Below are 19,015 nucleotides of genomic sequence, written 5' to 3'. Positions count from 1 at the left end.
AGTTGGTACAGAGCCCCAGGGTGGCTCTTCTATATCTAGGCCAGGATAATCCATTGTACAAATTGTTCTTCCTAAGATATGAATGCATTTTGTGCGCACAAACACTCATGAAATGTGCGCGATGGTTTTCTATGCGTTTGTATGTGTGCAAAGAATAGAAAAGTCATAATTAATGTCCCACTGTTTACCCTAGATATATTTCGTGAGAACATCGTATGGGGATTTGGGACTCGGACATCAGTTTTGAGAATGGTTAAAATCCAGCTAGAGGATCCATATTGATTTAATGAGAAAGAAGTTTTGTCACTTAACTGTAAAGAGAAAGGTTGGCAGTCTACCATCTTTGGGGAGGCAGTATTTTTTGCAAGATATCAATTTTGAGAAAATTGGTCTACACGTAAAAATAAAAGCACCGCAAAATATATTGCATACACAGGTACTGCACTAATTCAGATGTCACACAGATTAGTTTAAAAAGAGCATGTCTCAGTAATCATATTATTACTACTGCTGTTATTTTGTTGTTGCTGTTTTATCCACATTCTTATGGTTTCTTCCTCAGCTGCACTGACTATATGCACACATGGTATAGTGTAGACCAATTCGGTTTTACTGTATAAAAATTTATAACTTGATGGGGCTTCAAGTATGGGGTCTAGGGCAATTACCCCCTGGGCAATTACCCCGCACCCTTCCCCTGGCCCTAATCCTAATCCTAATCCTGAACCTAACCCTAACCCTAACCCAAACTCCTAACCCTAAACCTAACCCTAACCCTAATCTTTACTCTTACCTTACCACTAACCAGTATTTGGCCGGGGGGTAATTGCCCTCCGGGGGTAATTGCCCGGATACGGTAAGCCTAACAGAAGATAATTTATGCACTGACATAGCAATGCACCTGGCTCATTGCATAATCCATTGACATCTGCAGTGCTTTTGTTCTTCTTTGGAAGTCCCCCAGATATGGCCGCCATACATGCTCTGAAGTTGGATTCAGCTATACATAAGCAAAGAAAAAGCTAGGTGTGTAGACCAGTGTACAAGTGTAGGCCTACATAAGACTGGAAGTGAGGCAAGAGTGAGGCAAGAGTAAGGCAAAGAATGAATTGCAAATGTGTGGAAATAAGATGTTGGTCTCTTTCACACCTCCCTGAGGTGGCCGGGTATCTCACCTCCCTGGTTATACGATGAACCACGTGTCTAGCCCACTAGGAGGGGCCTTCGGGTTGTCGCAGTTTGGGAGTGGGATTTGGATCGTGAAGTGAACATCAATGTTTGGATCGTGTTCCAAAATTTCACCAGTTTTCGTTGAACACCTGGCAAGCCGAAGAAAATTGTGTGTGTCCTTGTACCACCACCAACCCCTTTTCCCCACTCCCCCCCCCCCAGTCCAGCTTCTTCTGTCTGGCCTTTTTAGTGCCTCAAACAGGGGGGGCATGCATGGGTCTTCCTAAGGATCCCTCATAGGACCACCATTTCAAATGCTACTGACATCGTGTGCAATGGAAAGCAGGTTGCCTACAACTGGTATAAAAAAAAAAAAAAAAAAAAAACAGATTTCAAGAAGCCAGCCAATGATCATGATTGGAGGTTCATATGCGGCAAATTATTTTGGCTTAGGATAACCACTTACCTGACCTACATAACTGCTTTACACTGAGCTGAGAGCTCTCTCTCTTGAAAGACTCTGAAAGCCCTGCCTCCTCCCCCACCCCCCCCCCAAAAAAAAAAAGGAAAAAAAAATGTACTGTCCTGATTCAGTAGACATTTTCTCCAGTGAGGTGTATATTGAAACTCTGTGTGCACTTTCTGCAGCCAACGTCAAAGATCATTACATGGTTTTTATTGTCCTTGTTTCTCCCACTTGATGGACAAACCTAGTCCACTGTCCCTTCCCTGTCCATACCTTCTTCCCTTTCCCTTTTTCTCCCCATTTTCTCTTCCATGTTTCCTCTAGTCTTCCCCTCCACTTCTTTCCCTGTCACCTATCTTCTATCATTCCGTTCTTTTTTCTTTTTGCCCCCCCTTACTGTCTCTTCATCTTTTCCATCTCACTCCTTTCTTCCTCCTCTCCCTTCTCAAATGTTTTTCCCTTAAACGGATGGTACAGTATTGGTGGAGATGAGAATTGGGCTTTTAACTTTTTGTGGGATACCAAAAAAAAAACCAGTTTATGATATAGTACAGAGCATACCATTGTAAGAGCAATTCAAAGTTTATTTGATAAAAATCGGGTTTGGAATGACTGAAACATCCAAAAACAAAGTAAAACAAAGCGATCGTAATAAAACGTGGGTCCCACACTTTATTAGAATCGCTCTTTTTTGGATATCTCGGCCATTTCAAAACCAATTTTCATTAAATAAATGTTGAATTCCTCATAGAATTACATGCTCTTTCATATTTCATAAGAGGTTTCTCATTATCTCACCAAAAAATGTTAGAAACATGAAATTAGGTCTCAACCAAAAACTATACGATCCCTTTAATTCTTCTGTCATTCTATCCTACTTCTCCTCTGCCCTTTCCCTTATCTTCCATTTTCTCCTTCTCATTCCTTCTTCATCCCTTCTTTTCCCCTTCCCTTCCATCATGCTATTTTCTTTCTTTCCTCTCTCTTTCCTATTCTCTTCCATCTGTCTCGTCTCATTCCTCTTTCCCTTTTTTCTTTGTCGTTCTCTTCTATCATTCCATTCTCCTTCTTCCCTGCTAAATTTCTCCTTCTTTTCCCTTCTCTTCTGTCATTCCCTTCTCTTTCTTCTTCTGTCCCCTCTTCCTCTCTCCTCTTCCATCTTTTCCAACTTCTTTTCCCCTTTCCTCCCATATTCCCTCTTTCTCATTTCTCATATTCTATCAATTTATCATGAAAGTCTGCATTGATTTAGCAGATTTTAGGAAAATTTATATCCACCAAACCATCAAGTCACATAATTCTATTTGTGATTATTTTACCCACAAAATGATATTTGTGTTTATTTTCCCATGTTGTCATACTATTCTTTTCTTGAAATTCTAAGTCTCTGTTACGGAAGATGATCCTGCAGAACTTCATCCTTGTTCTTTAAAGGTCCTGTTTACTGTTGGGAGCAGTGATTTAAAATGTTCAAGTTATTATATTTGATGCACATATGTTTTGGTCAGTTGTATCACAAAACATCCTATCATATAAAAATTTTGCAAGAAAGCCTAAAATGTCAAGAGATATCAGTATTTTTCTCACTATACCATAACTGTAGATGGTTTAGTCTAGAAACAAACTATTGTTCACATTTTGTATATTCAACAATACTTAATATTGATTGTAGTAATTAAAATTTTTACATTGGTTGTTTCTATCCCTAACTCATATTTGAGAACTATTTTTAAGCATTGAAGCTGGGTTTTTGTTTCATCTGCAAATGGTATATAATGCCTTTAAATGTGTGCTTGCACATATGTAATGTGTTTATGTGCGTATTTACAGTCACACATCTTAGGTTTCAACTCGCTGAGCTTGTTTTCAAATGTTTTGGATTTGCATAGCTCGTATCGCGTGACCGTCTGCAAACTTACGGATCAACCCACTCTGATGCTACCACGGTAGAGTGATTGCTGTTTCCCCCCCCCCCCCCCATGAAAATGGCCGACGATGATAGCAGCTGCGGCACAATATCTTGAAACTGGAGCCAAACTCATTTCCTGGAGGCCAGAACTTGACTCCAGAGAAAATGAGCGAAAAGTAACTTGTTTGTTACCCAAAGTGTGTGGTGTTTCACGTGATGGGATGTACATATGCATGCCATGTAACATACTAGTACCAATAGCAACTCATTCTCCATGACACACTATTAGGAAATAGGGGCAGATCCAGGAATTTCGTAAAAAGGAGGGGGGGGGGGAGGAGTTGCAAAAAAATATTTCTGGTGCCACTTCCTGGTTTAATCAGCTGACAAGCAAAAAAACAAACAAAAAAAAACAAAACAAAAACAAAAACAAAAACAAAAGGGCTCCCGTGCCGTCTCTCGTGCCATTTCTGGGTTATATCGGCTAACAAGCAAAAACAAAAAAATAGAAAATAAAAAATGGGCTTCAGTGCTATTTTCTTTCTGGTGCCCCTACAGTCAAAAATTTTAGGGGGAGTGCATGCAAGCGCAACCCTTTCATTTTCTTTTATTTGTATTTCTTTTATTTTACAAAAAAAAAAAAAATAAAGGGGGGCAGTGCCCAGTGCCCCCCCCCCCCTTTCCCATCCACCGCTGGGGATCATTATATCATTGGGAAAAAATGTAGAGATAATCAATCCTTGTTGATATAGTGGCCATGACATTGTTTAATGATAATGTTTTGCTAAGTCCGCGAGTAGTTCTTGATTTAATTTCATGTTCTCAAAAAAGGTTTGTGCGAGTGTTGATAATATATTTGTACATGCAGCAAATGATGGGTTCTACACCACAGTGGCCCTTTTAAGCTGTACAGAGATGTGGAGAAATGTACTGCATGAGGACAGTGAAAGTTTCACACTAGGGAGCCACATACTATGTGCTTTTTAGAGACATGTATTGTTTTGTGTGGGACTAGGGAGGATCAGTAATTGGAGAGATGTGCCGGGAAGAGGAGCTTTGTCTGGCTACCAGAAAATTGTTCCAGCTCAGATTTTGACGGCGAAATAAACTTGTTTGACATTCCAACTACAGCAATTCCCAAAAGCTGCTGATTTTAACGGTAATATATATTGTAAAAAGAAATTTCCATTTCCAAGCTCCAGGCTTTTACATGATTTTCTCCTTTGACTTTACACATCTCTGTAAATGTTTTCAATGTGATTTCACGAAATTAATAAATTGAATTGAATTGAAATCGATTCTTAAAAAAAGAAGCTATGTTACATAATATTTTGACATTGCCTGGTACTTTGCCTTGAATATTGGCTTGTCATGTCCTTTTGACAGCAATTTAAACCTGTACAATCTTCAGCAAGAAAGGTAAGTTACTGGAATCTGGAACAGCACAAGAAAGCAACCAAAAAAGAAAACAAAAAAAAGACACTCATGATTGGACTTATGGATGTGTGGGCGTACGACATCTTCGATAGGGGTGTACACTTGTAAGTGCTCATTATTTAGGCTTTTATCTTCGCCTGCCTGGTCCATTCCGCACGGTGTAGGAGGGAAAGAAATGGAGAGGGAATGATTAGATCAGATATCGAGGCAGGGGAACGTGATATCGATCATTAGCCCGAGGTTGTTATGAATCCAGAACTTGTTGTAGCCACTTGCAGAATATCGCATGACAAGCAAGGTATAGCCATGCATTGCTGATGAATATGTCTCCCAGGGAATAAAATGCGACAAGTGTATGGAGTAAAAAAGTGTGTAATACCGTGCTATGCCCGTGGAATATCTAGCCTTTTTACAAGGCCTTAAAGCTGAGGAATAAGACTAGACTTCACCACACCAAGCATTGAGGGATACCGGGTGAACTTGAGACCAGTAGCCACGAGGCCTTTTCAAACGCGGATTTTTTTTCCCCTGCAGCTTTGCAACATACATTAGCATGAATTATTCATTTTATTTATAAAGTCAATCTGCAATTGGTATGCTATTGAATGAAACATGTGTCAGTGCAGGCAGCGCAGGCTGGATTACGGAGAGTTAGGATGAGCTAGCTGCTTACATGCATATTCACTAGATACGACATCATTGCGAGGAACGCCGATTGGCTGATTGGCTTCTACTTCTTTGGTAGCAGAATCAACGAAAAACATGGTTAAAGATAAGAAATTCATGTCGGGTTCTTAAGGCCTCCTGGCTGAGCCACCTGGTCTCACGTTCACTCATTCCCTCGTTCCCTCGCAGTTAGTCTCTTTTCCAAGCCTCATTCAGGAATCCTTGTCAAAAGGCTAGATAGAATATCACAATCAGCTGCTGGACACAGTATATTTTAGACAGGACAGGTATGATAATGGTTTGGGGAAGGATGAGCAGAACAAAGATTCCCCCTAAAATGAAACTGAATTTACATCTATGTAGGATTATCTGCTTTTAGAAGGTGAGGGATTCGATCTTCCTGTCTTGATGCAAAACAAGGTAGTGATGGATCCGTACAACGTACTGTAAAACGAGGAATGTTCGCCTGCATTTCAATTTTGAAAATTTTGCGAGAGCCAAGATTTGCAAAATTAATATGCACACGAAGCTAAAGGCTCTTGTCTACACTATATGCACTGAATGCCAGAGGCACTTCGTGAAACTTTCATGCCGTGAAAAAGGCCGTCGGCTCCAATTCGTGGAAATTTCGTGCCACTATTAAAAATTTCATGTTTTACAGTATGCTTGCCAGTTTGATCAAGTTAAAGATATATGTTCCATTAACTAGGTTGTGTGGACTAAGTGACCTGGCGGTGACGATTATGTAGGAATCAGGTAAAATTCCCCCTCTTTCTGTTATAACAAGATCACAAAACCTGGCATGCGTATCTTGTAAGCTCAAGGAAGGAGTGAAACTTTAATACCAATGTCATGATTTTTTCTCTTATCCATGATTTTGTATGTTTTATCTGGTAAAACAGCCTTCAAACTCTGCTTGCCTACAAGACATGCTGAGTATGTAAAGGATGTTCTATTGTGTTTGTTTCTTTCATGTCAATTCTGCATTCTTGAATTTAGGAAAAAAATAGCATGATAAAATGTTTAATGACATTTCATCAGAAAGGACAAGTGTAGAATATATTGTGTTCACTGGTTTTATTTCAACATTTTATGAAGCAAAAGTACAGAGGAGAAGAGGAGAAAAAAAAAATGGCCCACGCTTGATCTTGCAGGCTACAGTTGGAATACCGCTAATGGCAACTTATTGAGAGATGTTCTTTGCCCTAGTGCAGAAGTCATTACAGGCCTCTAGCAGTGTTCACGCAGCATTAATCACCGCCAGCGTGTGATCCGAAGTGTTTCATGTTCGTGGGAGCACTCAAGTGGCAAATGTCTTCTCTGGATAATGTCCAGACCCTCATGCCCTCAACTGGCATGCCGTCTTTGGGCCGAGGGGGAAATGCAGTCTGGACGAGGTGGAAAATGATCAGTGTTTTACTATGTATTCCATCCAATTAGTCTGGCATGTCACTAACCTTTCCTCCACTTTGCTGGCTTGTATATTGGCCCAACAACCATGACACGCTTCCTTCCTTCACTCTGTACAGACGTCCCATGATACTGCTAAAAAATCGTGGAACAAATGTGAGAAGACTTCTTTCAAAGGGACTGTACAGTACTGGTTTAGGTGAGGATTCAAGTTTATAACATTTTTTTTTTTGTGAGATAATGAGAAACCTCTTATGAAATATGAGAGAGCATGTAATTTCAAGAAGGATTCAATGTCTATTTGATGAGAATTGGCCTTGAAATGGCTGAGATATAAAAAAAAAAAGCAATCCTAATAAAATTGACAGGCCACGACTTCGGATCTCTTTGTTATACCTTGTTTTTACATATCTCAGTCATTTCAAAACTGATTTTCATCAAATAAACTTTTGATTCCCCTTAGAATTGTATGTTCTTTAACATTTCATAGAGTGGTTTCTAAATATCTTGCAAAATGTTTACAAGCTGAATCCTCACCTCAACCAGTACTGTGCAGTCCCTTTCGGTCCTCAGTTGGAAGAATACAAGGGGCAAACAAGGGCTGACTGCATGCGATGTGAATGGGACTTAAAGGGAATCACTGGGCTAAGGAACATCTTTATACACTTGTTCTTGCTTTAAAAAAACATGCCAATGAAATATTTCAAAACTGAGAATGATATATGGTGCACTAAATGCAGAATTTATGGAGTATGTAAATTTCCTGACAGTGTGCAACTTTCGTCTTCTACTGCTTGTTGTTTCTAACTTGTCGAGTCCACTGTATCAACAGTAAAATTTAAGGATAGTCAACAAATCCGCGCCCTCTCCTAATAGCTTTGTAATTGGTGTTAGAGACATACAAGCTTGTATAGTTGAAGTACATGTAGAATGCCATAGCTGGAGTTTTTTAACTGTTGTCATTTTGTTTGTAATACTGCTGTGTATGAGTATAGAAAGGTAACAGGGCCTCGCCGCAACTTCAGCCTATAGTTCAAGGGGTGTTATACAGCAGTGTGAGATCCTTTGGTGGGCTGTGTGAAGGCATCAATCACTGCAGACGTGTGTGATCACAAGTGCCGACGGTATCGTCTGTTTTGGTATCACTGGTATATAACATCGCTGTGGATGGAGAACTGAGAGGGATCCCGTGTATAGACTCGGTTTCCACTCGGGCCTGTCGGCATGTGCGCTGGAGGGGAGCGATGTTTGTGTTGTCATTTCATCATAGGGAGCTTAGCTCAGGCGTCGGTTATCGCGTCATCATCAGCCATCTCCTCTTTGTTTTCACAACGTTTAATGTGGCGACACTTGCACACATCCGTCTCGCGATGTGCGTGATAGCTTATTGTTGTTTGCCGTAAATAGCAGTTTAAGCCCCCGAAACTAGTTTTGGGATACCAGCCTCAGCTGTAAGTGTCTGGTACACATGAGTCTGCAAAAGGGCATTATATTACCCATTGTAATTCACCTATTTATTTATTTATAAATTTTCATCTTGTAGCACAGTCATGACAGCGTGAAAATGAACCAAATATGACAATATGACATTTAAAAAAATGCATTTCACTTTAGAGAATGATGAAATTGTAGCATTCAAGGATTGCACTGCAGGATATAGACAGAAAAACTTGCTCTCAGACCACAAAGTTTTCTCATATCAATGGCTTTGATGCCTGTATCATACTTGAGGTACCGTACCGTAATCTAGTAACCGTAGGGTGCTCAAAATCCATTGTCCCATATTCTCATATCTGTATTAGCACAAGCTTCAAGCCAATTCATGAGCAGTCCAGTAATGACCCCATTTGCTCTCTGTCAATGCCAAATCTGGCAGAATGTTGGCTAACTTGCAAAATTCATTTTCTCTAGATCCGCAAATGGTATACCATCAAGAGTGTGTGGCCTGCAGAAGTACTGTAAATTCAAGAATGTTCGCGTGCATCTTAATTTTGTGAATTTCGCTAGAGCCAAGATTCGCAATTTAAATGAAAATGCGCATGAAAGTTCTTGTCTACACTATCAATGCATTGAATGTTAGAGGCAACTCGCGAAAATTTCATGCCGCAAAAAAGGCCGTTGGCCCCGATTTGTGAAAATTTCATGCCGCGAAAGTATCATGTTTTACAGTAACTGGATGGCAGCAAAAGCTGCTTGAAATTAGCAGTTTCTTCTCGATTTGCAATCAATCCATCATAGCGCTTTCAAGTGAACAAAGTTGGTTCGTTTAAAGTTTGCACAACCAAACTTGTCTCTCCTAAGACTAACAGTGATACTGTTTCTCCTTTCTTTTTTTGCAGTACCACATAGGGCAGCTGTACATGATCGCCAAGCACAGTGATGAACAGTCACAAAAGGGGGAAGGCGTGGAAGTCATCCAGAATGTAGAGTGCGTCGACCCTGTCCACGGCAAGGGCAGATTCACCGAGAAGCGGGTCTACCTGTCAAAGTGAGTGGCATATTCCGGTCCGGAGGATCGGAGCTCCGTGTTGTCACGGGGAAGGAGAGAGTGAAAGAAATTATGTTGGGCGGTAACCAGAGCTCTTCCCTCGTGTGCGGGCGTGTCTGTCAGAGCTTAGGCACCTTTCTCCCCTATCATTGCCGCATATTTTTCAGACACTTTTTTTAGACACCATTTTGACTTTGTGGACAGGCAAGGTTTTGTGTAACTCTTCCCAGTTTTCTTCATATTTTGTTGTATGTATGAGGGGAGGGGGGTGGGGGTGGGGATGAGGAGAGAGGAAGATCTTACCAGAATCTTTTGAAAGGTAGTGAACACAAATTTATCACTTAGAAATCTCCATTGTACATGTACACTTGTACATCTGGAGTAGGTAGAGCATAGCTACCAAGTCTCACGCATTCTGCGTGAGACTCAAGCATTTAGGGGCCGTCTCACGATCTCACGCATGGCACCCATTTTTCTCACGCATCGGGCGAAGTCTGCAACTTGGGCCTATAATAATGAGCATAGCTCAAAAGATTAAGATGATAGTTGCAATTGAAGGTATATTTTCCTTTTGTCTTTCAAAATAAGTAGAAAATAGTCACTTAAGTATGCACCTGGTCGCATCATTAAGAGCGAAAAATTGAAAAAGCTCCCTACCGTGGGAGGCCACAGGGGGAAAAAAAACCCTCCCACATCCTCGCTCGCGCGCGCATTCGCTCGCCAAGATGCCGAGTCATGAAAATCTCACTCATAAAACTTTTTTGAACTTGGCATCCCTGGGTAGAGTCATGAAACAAAAAAATGCCTAAAATGTTGGAAATACGTGATATACAATGGTGAGAAGTATGACGCAAGCAAAATTAAGTCATGACACATGACGTGCTTGGCTTGAAATGGTGGTAGCTATCCTTATGTATATATACTGTCTGATTCCCCTCACGTGTATCGATGTGGCTAAATGTAGTGCGAATCTTTCGTCACGTGTGTCGATGTCGCTAAATGTAGTGTGAATCTTTCGATGGGGTAGTTACTCATTCTGCCTGGATTGTGGTGTCCCAAATAGTCCTCTGATTTGTCAGGAGCGACACATCCTCTTTCCCTTCTTCCCGTCTTCTTTCTCTGGGCCTCTCCAAATTGTCGTGAAGGCAAGATAAACATTGCTGAATAATTCATGTTCTACAGGAAGTAGAACCTCAAGATGAGACTGCGTCAAATTACTTTTGCCTTGCATACAACATACCTTGTGCTTCTCCCAAAATGTAATTTCATCTGGAATCTTTCGGGTATATTGGATGTTGCTAATATGAAATCATTCCTTTGGGTATAGACAGTTATCAGAACATTATTTTCTTCTCTGAATAACCAAAATATGCTGCATCAGTGTTGGGGTGGGGGTGGGGAGGGAAATGGAGTTTATAATCACAAACCGCATTGCATTATACAGTTCTTGGAGCATTATACATGTACACCATTATATACTCATTCTTCTTTTCCAAGATGAGCAGTCCAAAGTGATTGCATGTTAGTTACAAACTAGAGTAATCAGTGTAATCAGAGATGTTACAATTCATGCCATTGTGGTTGTGGCTGTCTTCATGAGCATGCAATTATTTAACAAAAAGAGGTGAAATATTAAATTGAATTTATGTTTCACACAGAATGTCACTCATACAATTGTATGCAAGGAAAGCTATGAATGTAAAAACTTATCAGAGCATAACGTCCTCTGAGAGCAAAGAAAAAAGAGGTTGTGTGCAGCATGTTGAGTATTTTGGATGTATAGAGGTCAAATTCACCCAAAGTACTATACGTCATATTGGTTTGCAGAGTATGGGGAAAAATTACCATTTCAGAATGAACAGTCTATAACAACCAACTGTAATGGACCAGAAACTACACAATCATGTAGAAAGAGATGATACAAGGAAGGAATTGTACATGTAGGTGCAACCTGCCGTGACTGTGAACATTTTTTTTTTTTTTTTTTTGTCTGCGTTGTTGCCACAAATAATCTTCGCGGGAATGGCATTTATTTTTGGAGAAACAGTGTATGCACTCAAGTCTGTTTAATTTCTTATACATGAATGTGGTTTGTTTTCATGTCTGAGAATGTGCTTCCAGAGTAATTATGTCGGCAGGATATGTGCACTGACTAAGTGAACACCACCCGTCAGTTGTAAAGCTGGTTATGATGTTTTGCCACATACGTACAACAGAAACAATACCAAACAGTAACAATGTTGAGCAAAGCTAATTTTGGACATCCTGACAGCCCTAAATGATACATTTTTAGTGTGCTGTCTCAGAATGTACTTTGCATATATATTTTCACCACTGGGTTCAAATCTTAGGATCAGCTATGCACACCTCTTAGGCTAAACCTGGATAATCCTTGTTTTAAAGTACATGTATCACAAGCTATTTGTATCTGGATAGGTACAACAAAGGAAACTTAATGTGGGTAAAGAACATTTCTGAAGTATATACGTGTACATGTACCTGATAAAAATAGGCTTTGATATTCATGTTGTGATGAAATCTGCTGCTGTCCACATTTTGATTGTTCTCAGGAATGCAAAGTATTTTGAGTTTCAAGTAAATGAATAAGTGCTTGGTACTGCAAAATCGGAAAATAGCGTTCAACACACACATACTGAAGCTTTTCGACATGCACTCATCAGAGTAAAATCGCAATTTTGTTTACCTTGACAGCCAATCACAGCTCGCCATTTTGCCCGTATGGTTTCCTTCGCTTCCTTTATATTGTTTCGTTTCTGGCTTTCTGTTCATTCATGCGATTTTACTCTGATGAGTGCATGTCGAAAAGTTTCAGTATGTGTGTGTTGAATGCTATTTTGAGTTTGTATGCTATGTCAGAGGTATTGCAGACAGTAAACCACTTTATACATTGTCTGAGAAATACTTCCAGCTCACTAAGCCTTCCACAATTTGTTGCTTTATCTAAAGACTTCCATGAGGTGAAGGTTTCCCTTTTACGTGAAGAAATTTAAAGGAGGAAAATCATACAATTATTTACTTGTAGGCACAAATTTAGGAGCACATACTGTACAAGTCACTGCAGACAAAAAGGGAACTTCAGTTCCTCCTAAAGTCCTTTTGACCAAGCATAACATTTAAATTACCGGTATGTCATTTCCAGTGGCACCTGATTTCTGTTCTCAGTCTGTGGCCCTTTGGGCTTGCAGTCGTAGAACGGTTAATGCACCGGTACTTTTAATGTTACATCCAATGGACTGGACTCTTGAAGGGTAAATGTCCGTCCGAAGGGTGAATGTCCCTCTGTCCAAGAAATGTCACTTCCCCTCAGGTCTGCCAATATATTGAAGCCGTTGAACTCGTCCCACATGCGAGATAATCGGAATCACTTTTATGTGCCCTTCACATTTTACAGTCGATTACCGGCATGGATTCAGAAGTCTGTCTCCAGGCTGTGCAGCTACTTCTACATCACGGAGAAGGCCTGGAACTACTACCCTCACACGATGACCGGTAAGAAGCCAATTACAACTGGAATTCGTAGGGCTACATCTCCTCTGCATGCTTAGCAATGCTAGTATCTAACCCACAGAAATGTTACCCCAAAAGAACTGAATCTCCATTATATGATTTCCTAGAGTACCATTTTGTCAGCTCCTACACAAATTCCAGGGTCAGATCCAGGAATTCCATGAGGGGGGTGGGGGGTCTTTACAAAATGTAAGGGGGTGTCCCCTTCCATATTTTCTTTTTCTTTCTTTTGTTTCATCAAAAATAAAGGATTGTGGGCCCCTGCGTGGATCCACCACTTAAGTCATCCTGTGTGAGGGTGTCCAGAAAAAAAAGATCATAAGCACCATTCTTCAAAGGAGCTTCAAACACAGTGTTTGAAGCACCTTGATTCTACCTATACACACTTTGCACACAATTCTGGCCCAGATTGATTTATCACTTTGGCAGCAATCAGTCAGGACTTTCCAGCTAAACAGAATTTGCAGAACATTTTCTGATCATTTTCTGATCATGAACAGTAAGTTTCATTCTATACATATGTTTTAACAAATACGTACTAGACTGACTTTTTGTCATGAATTCACATCTTCCATGCATTCTCTGATAATACCAACACAAGAAATGCTTTCAGCAAGATTAACATTTCTGTTTAATTGTTATTTTGTTCTTTTTTGTTGTTATTGCTGTCTTGTTTTTAAGACAAAATGATTCCTGTACCCATTAGGCAAGATGTGTTGTCAGGGGGCAGTGACCATCTCAGGGTTTGAGACATCTGGTGAAACATTGGGACTCTCTGAGTAGCACTCAAGGGCACAATCTATGCCAGATGTGAACGCACTTCTCGCAGTGGTTGGAGAGTGCAGTACCCCATTCTGTATTGCTGTCTCTTTCTTGGAGATAATGCATTCTGTGTGTTTTAAAGAGTCAGCTCTGCTCGTTTGCACAAAGAACTGATGAAAATACTCATGAAGAGTTTCACCGGAAAATAAGCAAACTCCATTCCTGTTATGTTGAGATATTTGCCATCAAAGCTGCTAACAAACATAGAAAATGAATTCAAAATATGATTTTTTTTTTTTAAATCATAACTCCAAAAAACAATCCTTGTTACGGAATTGTATTGTTGCAAGTGAGGTATCACTGAAAAAGTTTTTTTTTTCCTACTCTATCTGATGATTGACTTACATGTACTTTAAAATCTATTTAAATGCCGCTTTAGCTCATTTTGTGATGAAACTCTTCAAATGCTGCAAGACTTTCACATATTTTGTTGCACCAGACTTTTTTTTCTTAGTACCTACTTTGAGGCAGTCATAATACCTGCTTTCTTACAATGAAACACCTACATGTACATTTGATTCAACCATCAGTTGTGTGATTTATAGGAAATAAGGTGGTGATATTTAGGATAAACAAACAAACAAACAAACACACTCAAAACCTTCTACTTCCCTCCCAAGATTAATGGACAGAGTCAACCACATGTTCTCTTAATTCTGCTCTGAAAGCAATTTTAGGGTTGAATGATTTTCATGTCTTCAAGGAAAATATGCAATACTATGTGATGCAATGTTGACATCTCCTCATGGGTGTGAAGACCTTGTCAGTGTAAATTAGCTTTCATCTTTAATCTCATTCATGTCAGATTTTCGTGATGTAGTCTGAGCTATAAAAATTTGTGAGGCTTGCTGCACCTGAAACCATCTTCGAACGTAACATTTCTAGAATCCTTGGGGCTCACGTTTGAGAGTCACTACCTGTATTAACCCTTTGACCCGAATTCATGAAGGTGGTACAATCTTTGTCCATGGTTTAAACCATAGACAAAGACCGTATTTTGTATTGGGTGCCAAGTGTCGCATGGCCTATTTCGTTACGAAATCAGTCATTCTGTCGATGAAATGACCATGTCGTTAATGAAATGATCATTTCGTCGACGAGATGTAACATTTTGAGATGAAACAACTGATTTCGTAACAATATAAACCATGCGACACTTGGCGCCCCATACAAAACTATGGTCTTTGTCCATGGTTTAAACCATGGACAAAGATTATGCCACCTTCGTGAATTCGGTCCTTTATGTCCCTGGGCACTCAGCATAGATGATTATTTGCCAAAAATTTTAATCAGCATTCATTAATCCATCTAAACATGACCTCCATTTAGTTAAAAAGTTGGCAAGCTCACTCAGGAGGAACAATGTATCTTGGTCCAACAGGAAGGCCTTGGTGACACAATGGGGATTAAGGGGATCAAATAACCTCTATATTTATTGACAATTATTTTCTGGACATCTGCATCAATCAGCAGAGAAAGCACTCCACTGTGTGTTCCAATCGGCCAATGAAGCACACCTACTGTACGGTTAAGATGCCATACTACTGATGATGTGATAGAGGACAGAATTTGACATCATGTGAATGGGGCCAAGGGGGCTTCTCTCTCCCTGTGACATCTTGTCTCAGCATGTGAATGGGGCCAAGGACTCCTCTCAATATCATCTTGTCTCAGTCACATGTTGACTGCCCACAGGGCACTGGGGGTGAATTATTCAAGGTACTCTACACGAGGCATGCAGGGCAAGAATGCCGGGGAAGCTATCGTGGGATTGGAGACGTTGCAGACATGGAAATCTGTACCTCCGAGCGTCGTTTGACAATCAACACTGTCTTGTCTCTCTGTGGGATGAAAGAAAAAAGGGCTTCAGGCAATAATGAATGATGTATGAATAATACCTAGAAGGTAGCTCTTCTTTCCAGCTCTTTATGAAGGTATTTTGTGTTTAGATCCAGAACTCTGGCAGAGTAAATCACTGTGACAAGAATGATTTCAAATTAGAGTCTTTTAACCAGAACTTACTTGGGAGAAAATGAAAAGTTCATCATTTAACCAACCATATGTTTCCTAAATACCACGAGAGTGAATTTCTCCTTTAAAATGCAACAATATGATATTATTGTATGCATACTAGGAGTATTGTGAAATTGGCATGATGCCTACTGAGGCATTATCATGCTCTAGTTTTTCTTCTTTTGAAAGCAAAATGAAATCGCAGAGAAACTAGATATCCAAATCATTAATTTGGCAACTTCAATCATAAAACATTATATTTTATGATGACTGGTTGATTGGATGGCGTGCACCATATACATGAAAAAAAAAAAATAACTCCATTAATTTTCATAATGCCCTGTGTGCCCTGATCTGAACTTATTGTTGAACTAGAGGCATACCATCATAGTTGTACAACATTTGGGGGTTGTTCAAGATGTCCTGTGTTCTGTATTGTAGATTCTTAAAGAAAATGAGTGGGGAGATTCTATGAGGGGGAAAAGAATAGTGCAGTGACCTCTTCACATTGAGCATGATACAGTTCGGGAAGTTATCATGATGAGGGCATGTAACTAGAAATGTAAATTCTTTTGCTGTGCATTTTGTTCTTATTACAGGTCCAGTTTACCTTTGGGAGCAGTCATTTGAAAAAAAATGTTCAAGATATTGCCTTCCATGCATGTGTAGGTCCATATAAGTTTTGCAATAAAGTCTACAAGATATAAGAAGATGTCAGTATTTTTTTTCAATGAACCGAAACGGTATACGGTTTAGTCTGGAAACATTTTTGTTATAACTATTGTTCACATTTTGTATATTTAACAATACTTACCATCAATTTTACTGATTCAAATTTTCACAGTGGTTGTTTCTATCCCTAACTCACATTTTAGAACTATTTTAAAGCACTAATGCTGGGTTTTTGTTTCATCTGGAAATGGTAAATTATGCCTTTAAGGCATACCACCTGACATGAAGAAAGGGATAAATACTCTAAAACCAGACATTTTTATGTGCATGAAAACTTTGTGAGGAGCCAAGATTCATGAAAGTAAATACACGCAAACATGTTTGTTTGTTAAACACAATGCATTGAATGCTGGTGGTGATTTTTGAAAGTTTCACACAGCTAAGATAGGCCGTTGGCTACAATTCATGAAAGTTTCATGCCGCGAATGTCTCTGGTTAGAGTACAGTACTAATGATTGCACGAAGGCAGTTGTTTGCAGATAAATATCTATGTTTTGAATACTTGAGCTGAATTTTGAGTTGAATGACAGTAGACTATTCATGATCGTAGCAGAAGTGAGCCATGCAGAGTGCTGGCTTTGTAGCCTCAACCAGCCATTAAAAACATTAAAAACATGCAAAATCTGGCTTCAGTGGGCAGCTCCAGTCAGCTCCAGTTTGCAAAAATTTTCATGCCACAAATATTTCTTTCTTTACAGTCTTAGCCAAGTATGCAGGCATATGAACAGGTAGAGGGATAAAACACATTCAAGTACTTTACATACAGAGATAACTTATTTGAGATAATTTCTAGCTCTTTAAAAGTTACCATAATCATGTACCATGACTAGTCAGGACCATGTTTTTGTGTTTCCAAATTTCAGGTTCTCTTCCCTGCCTTTTTGACAAGGGCTGTAGATGTTCTACAAGTATTCAATTGCATGTTGGGAATGTTTTAGGGGTACCTTTAAAGATTCAGCAATGTGTTGGGGAATGTTGTGTTAGAATGTGTGTAAGTTTGACCAAATTGACTCCTGTGCCTGGATAATTTTCAGCTTCCTGCTCCCAAATTCGCCTGTCAGGGGTAATACATCAGAGTCATTTTTTGGGCCGTCTTGGGATCCCGCCCCATTCGACACTAGCTGGGACAAATCCCCCACTGGAGTTTACACCCATTGCTTTAAATTGCAATCTAGAAACCGACCTCAAGAGCATGTAAATGTCTGAATAGATGTGCTATGCACTACTTGACGGGGAGACGGTATGTATCAAGTGGGGTCTCTAACAAGGTATGCCCTGCATAGCCAGCCCGCATCCAGGCCAAAGCACTGTTGCCATGGTTACCTCTCGACTTCTACCCGCAGTTCAGGGGTACCCAATCTGGCTGAACATTCAAAGATTTTTAAGAGCACTTGTCTGGTGGAAATGAGAGCATAATTTTGTTGTGGGTGGAGGGGGGGGGGGTGGGGGGACAGTGATTTCGCCCTTGTTAGATTCCTGGATCACCAAAGTAACCTAATGATGCTGATTTATTTGGCAGCCAGTGCTCGCAACAGGGCTGAATATACTCCTTTTCTCTGTCTGTGTTACCCGTAATAAATCACATTCTTGATGGGGACTGGAATACCAAGCAGGCAAAGAAGAGAACATTCTCAAGCTTGCTGTGAAATAGAAGGGAGAAACGAGAGAGAGAGAGGGAGAAGGATAGTGTGGGAGATTGTGTATTGATCAAATAACTGTTTGACAAGATTGTGAAGAGGAGCGGGAGGGAGAGAGATGGGGGCATGTAGAGGGAGGGTGTGGGGGCGGGGAATGGGGTGGGGATGGTCTGGATGAACTGAACCAGTGAGTGGACTTCAGCAGGTTTGATGAGTGCTGGTACGTGATGGAGCAGTTTGTACTTTGATGTACCAACTAAAAATTCACCATTTTGTTGATTTTTCTTCTTTTTTTTTGTTTGACCCCGGGCTGCCAGAAATTTGGTAAAAGTATTGTTTGTATAGTGCTTGTTACAAGAAATTTTATTATGGTAGTAATCTGACAGAACAATAAATGAATGTCAATCCATCAAATTAATCCAACAATCTAATATTCTTTTTTTTTTCTCTCTCTCTCTCTGTGAGTGCGGTGCAGAATACAGAAAGCCTATCCTACGCTAATGCCCTGCTGCTACAGAGGGATATAGGCAATGCATACATGTACAGCCTAGCAGCAGTCTGCTCTCGGTCAATCAATCAGCAGTACTTGGCAGCAGCAGCATCAGTACCATTGCATGATGGGATACGTTATCAGTTCACATACAAAAATAAGTAATCATGGGCTGATTTTGTATATCAAAATGGCCTCTTCCTGAATGTATACTATGTCCAAAATTATGATAACATATTTAGAAAAA

At 40.0% G+C, this 19,015-nt stretch overlaps 1 protein-coding gene across 1 annotated transcript in view; it reads left to right on the top strand.

Moving 5' to 3' along the window:
* Positions 1–19,015, top strand: part of LOC140231938 (cytoplasmic phosphatidylinositol transfer protein 1-like) — a 94,849-nt gene that overhangs the window by 34,041 nt on the left and 41,793 nt on the right. The window contains exons 2-3 of the mRNA XM_072312086.1: positions 9,398–9,546; positions 12,959–13,056. Of these exons, the coding sequence (XP_072168187.1) occupies positions 9,398–9,546; positions 12,959–13,056 (247 nt within the window). The remainder of the gene's footprint in view (positions 1–9,397; positions 9,547–12,958; positions 13,057–19,015) is intronic.

The sequence above is a fragment of the Diadema setosum genome, chromosome 8 (genome assembly GCF_964275005.1).
Source record: "Diadema setosum chromosome 8, eeDiaSeto1, whole genome shotgun sequence".
Lineage (NCBI taxonomy): Eukaryota > Metazoa > Echinodermata > Echinoidea > Diadematoida > Diadematidae > Diadema > Diadema setosum.
The sequence above is the reverse complement of the archived record's forward strand: the minus strand, read 5'-3'. Positions and strand labels throughout refer to the sequence as shown.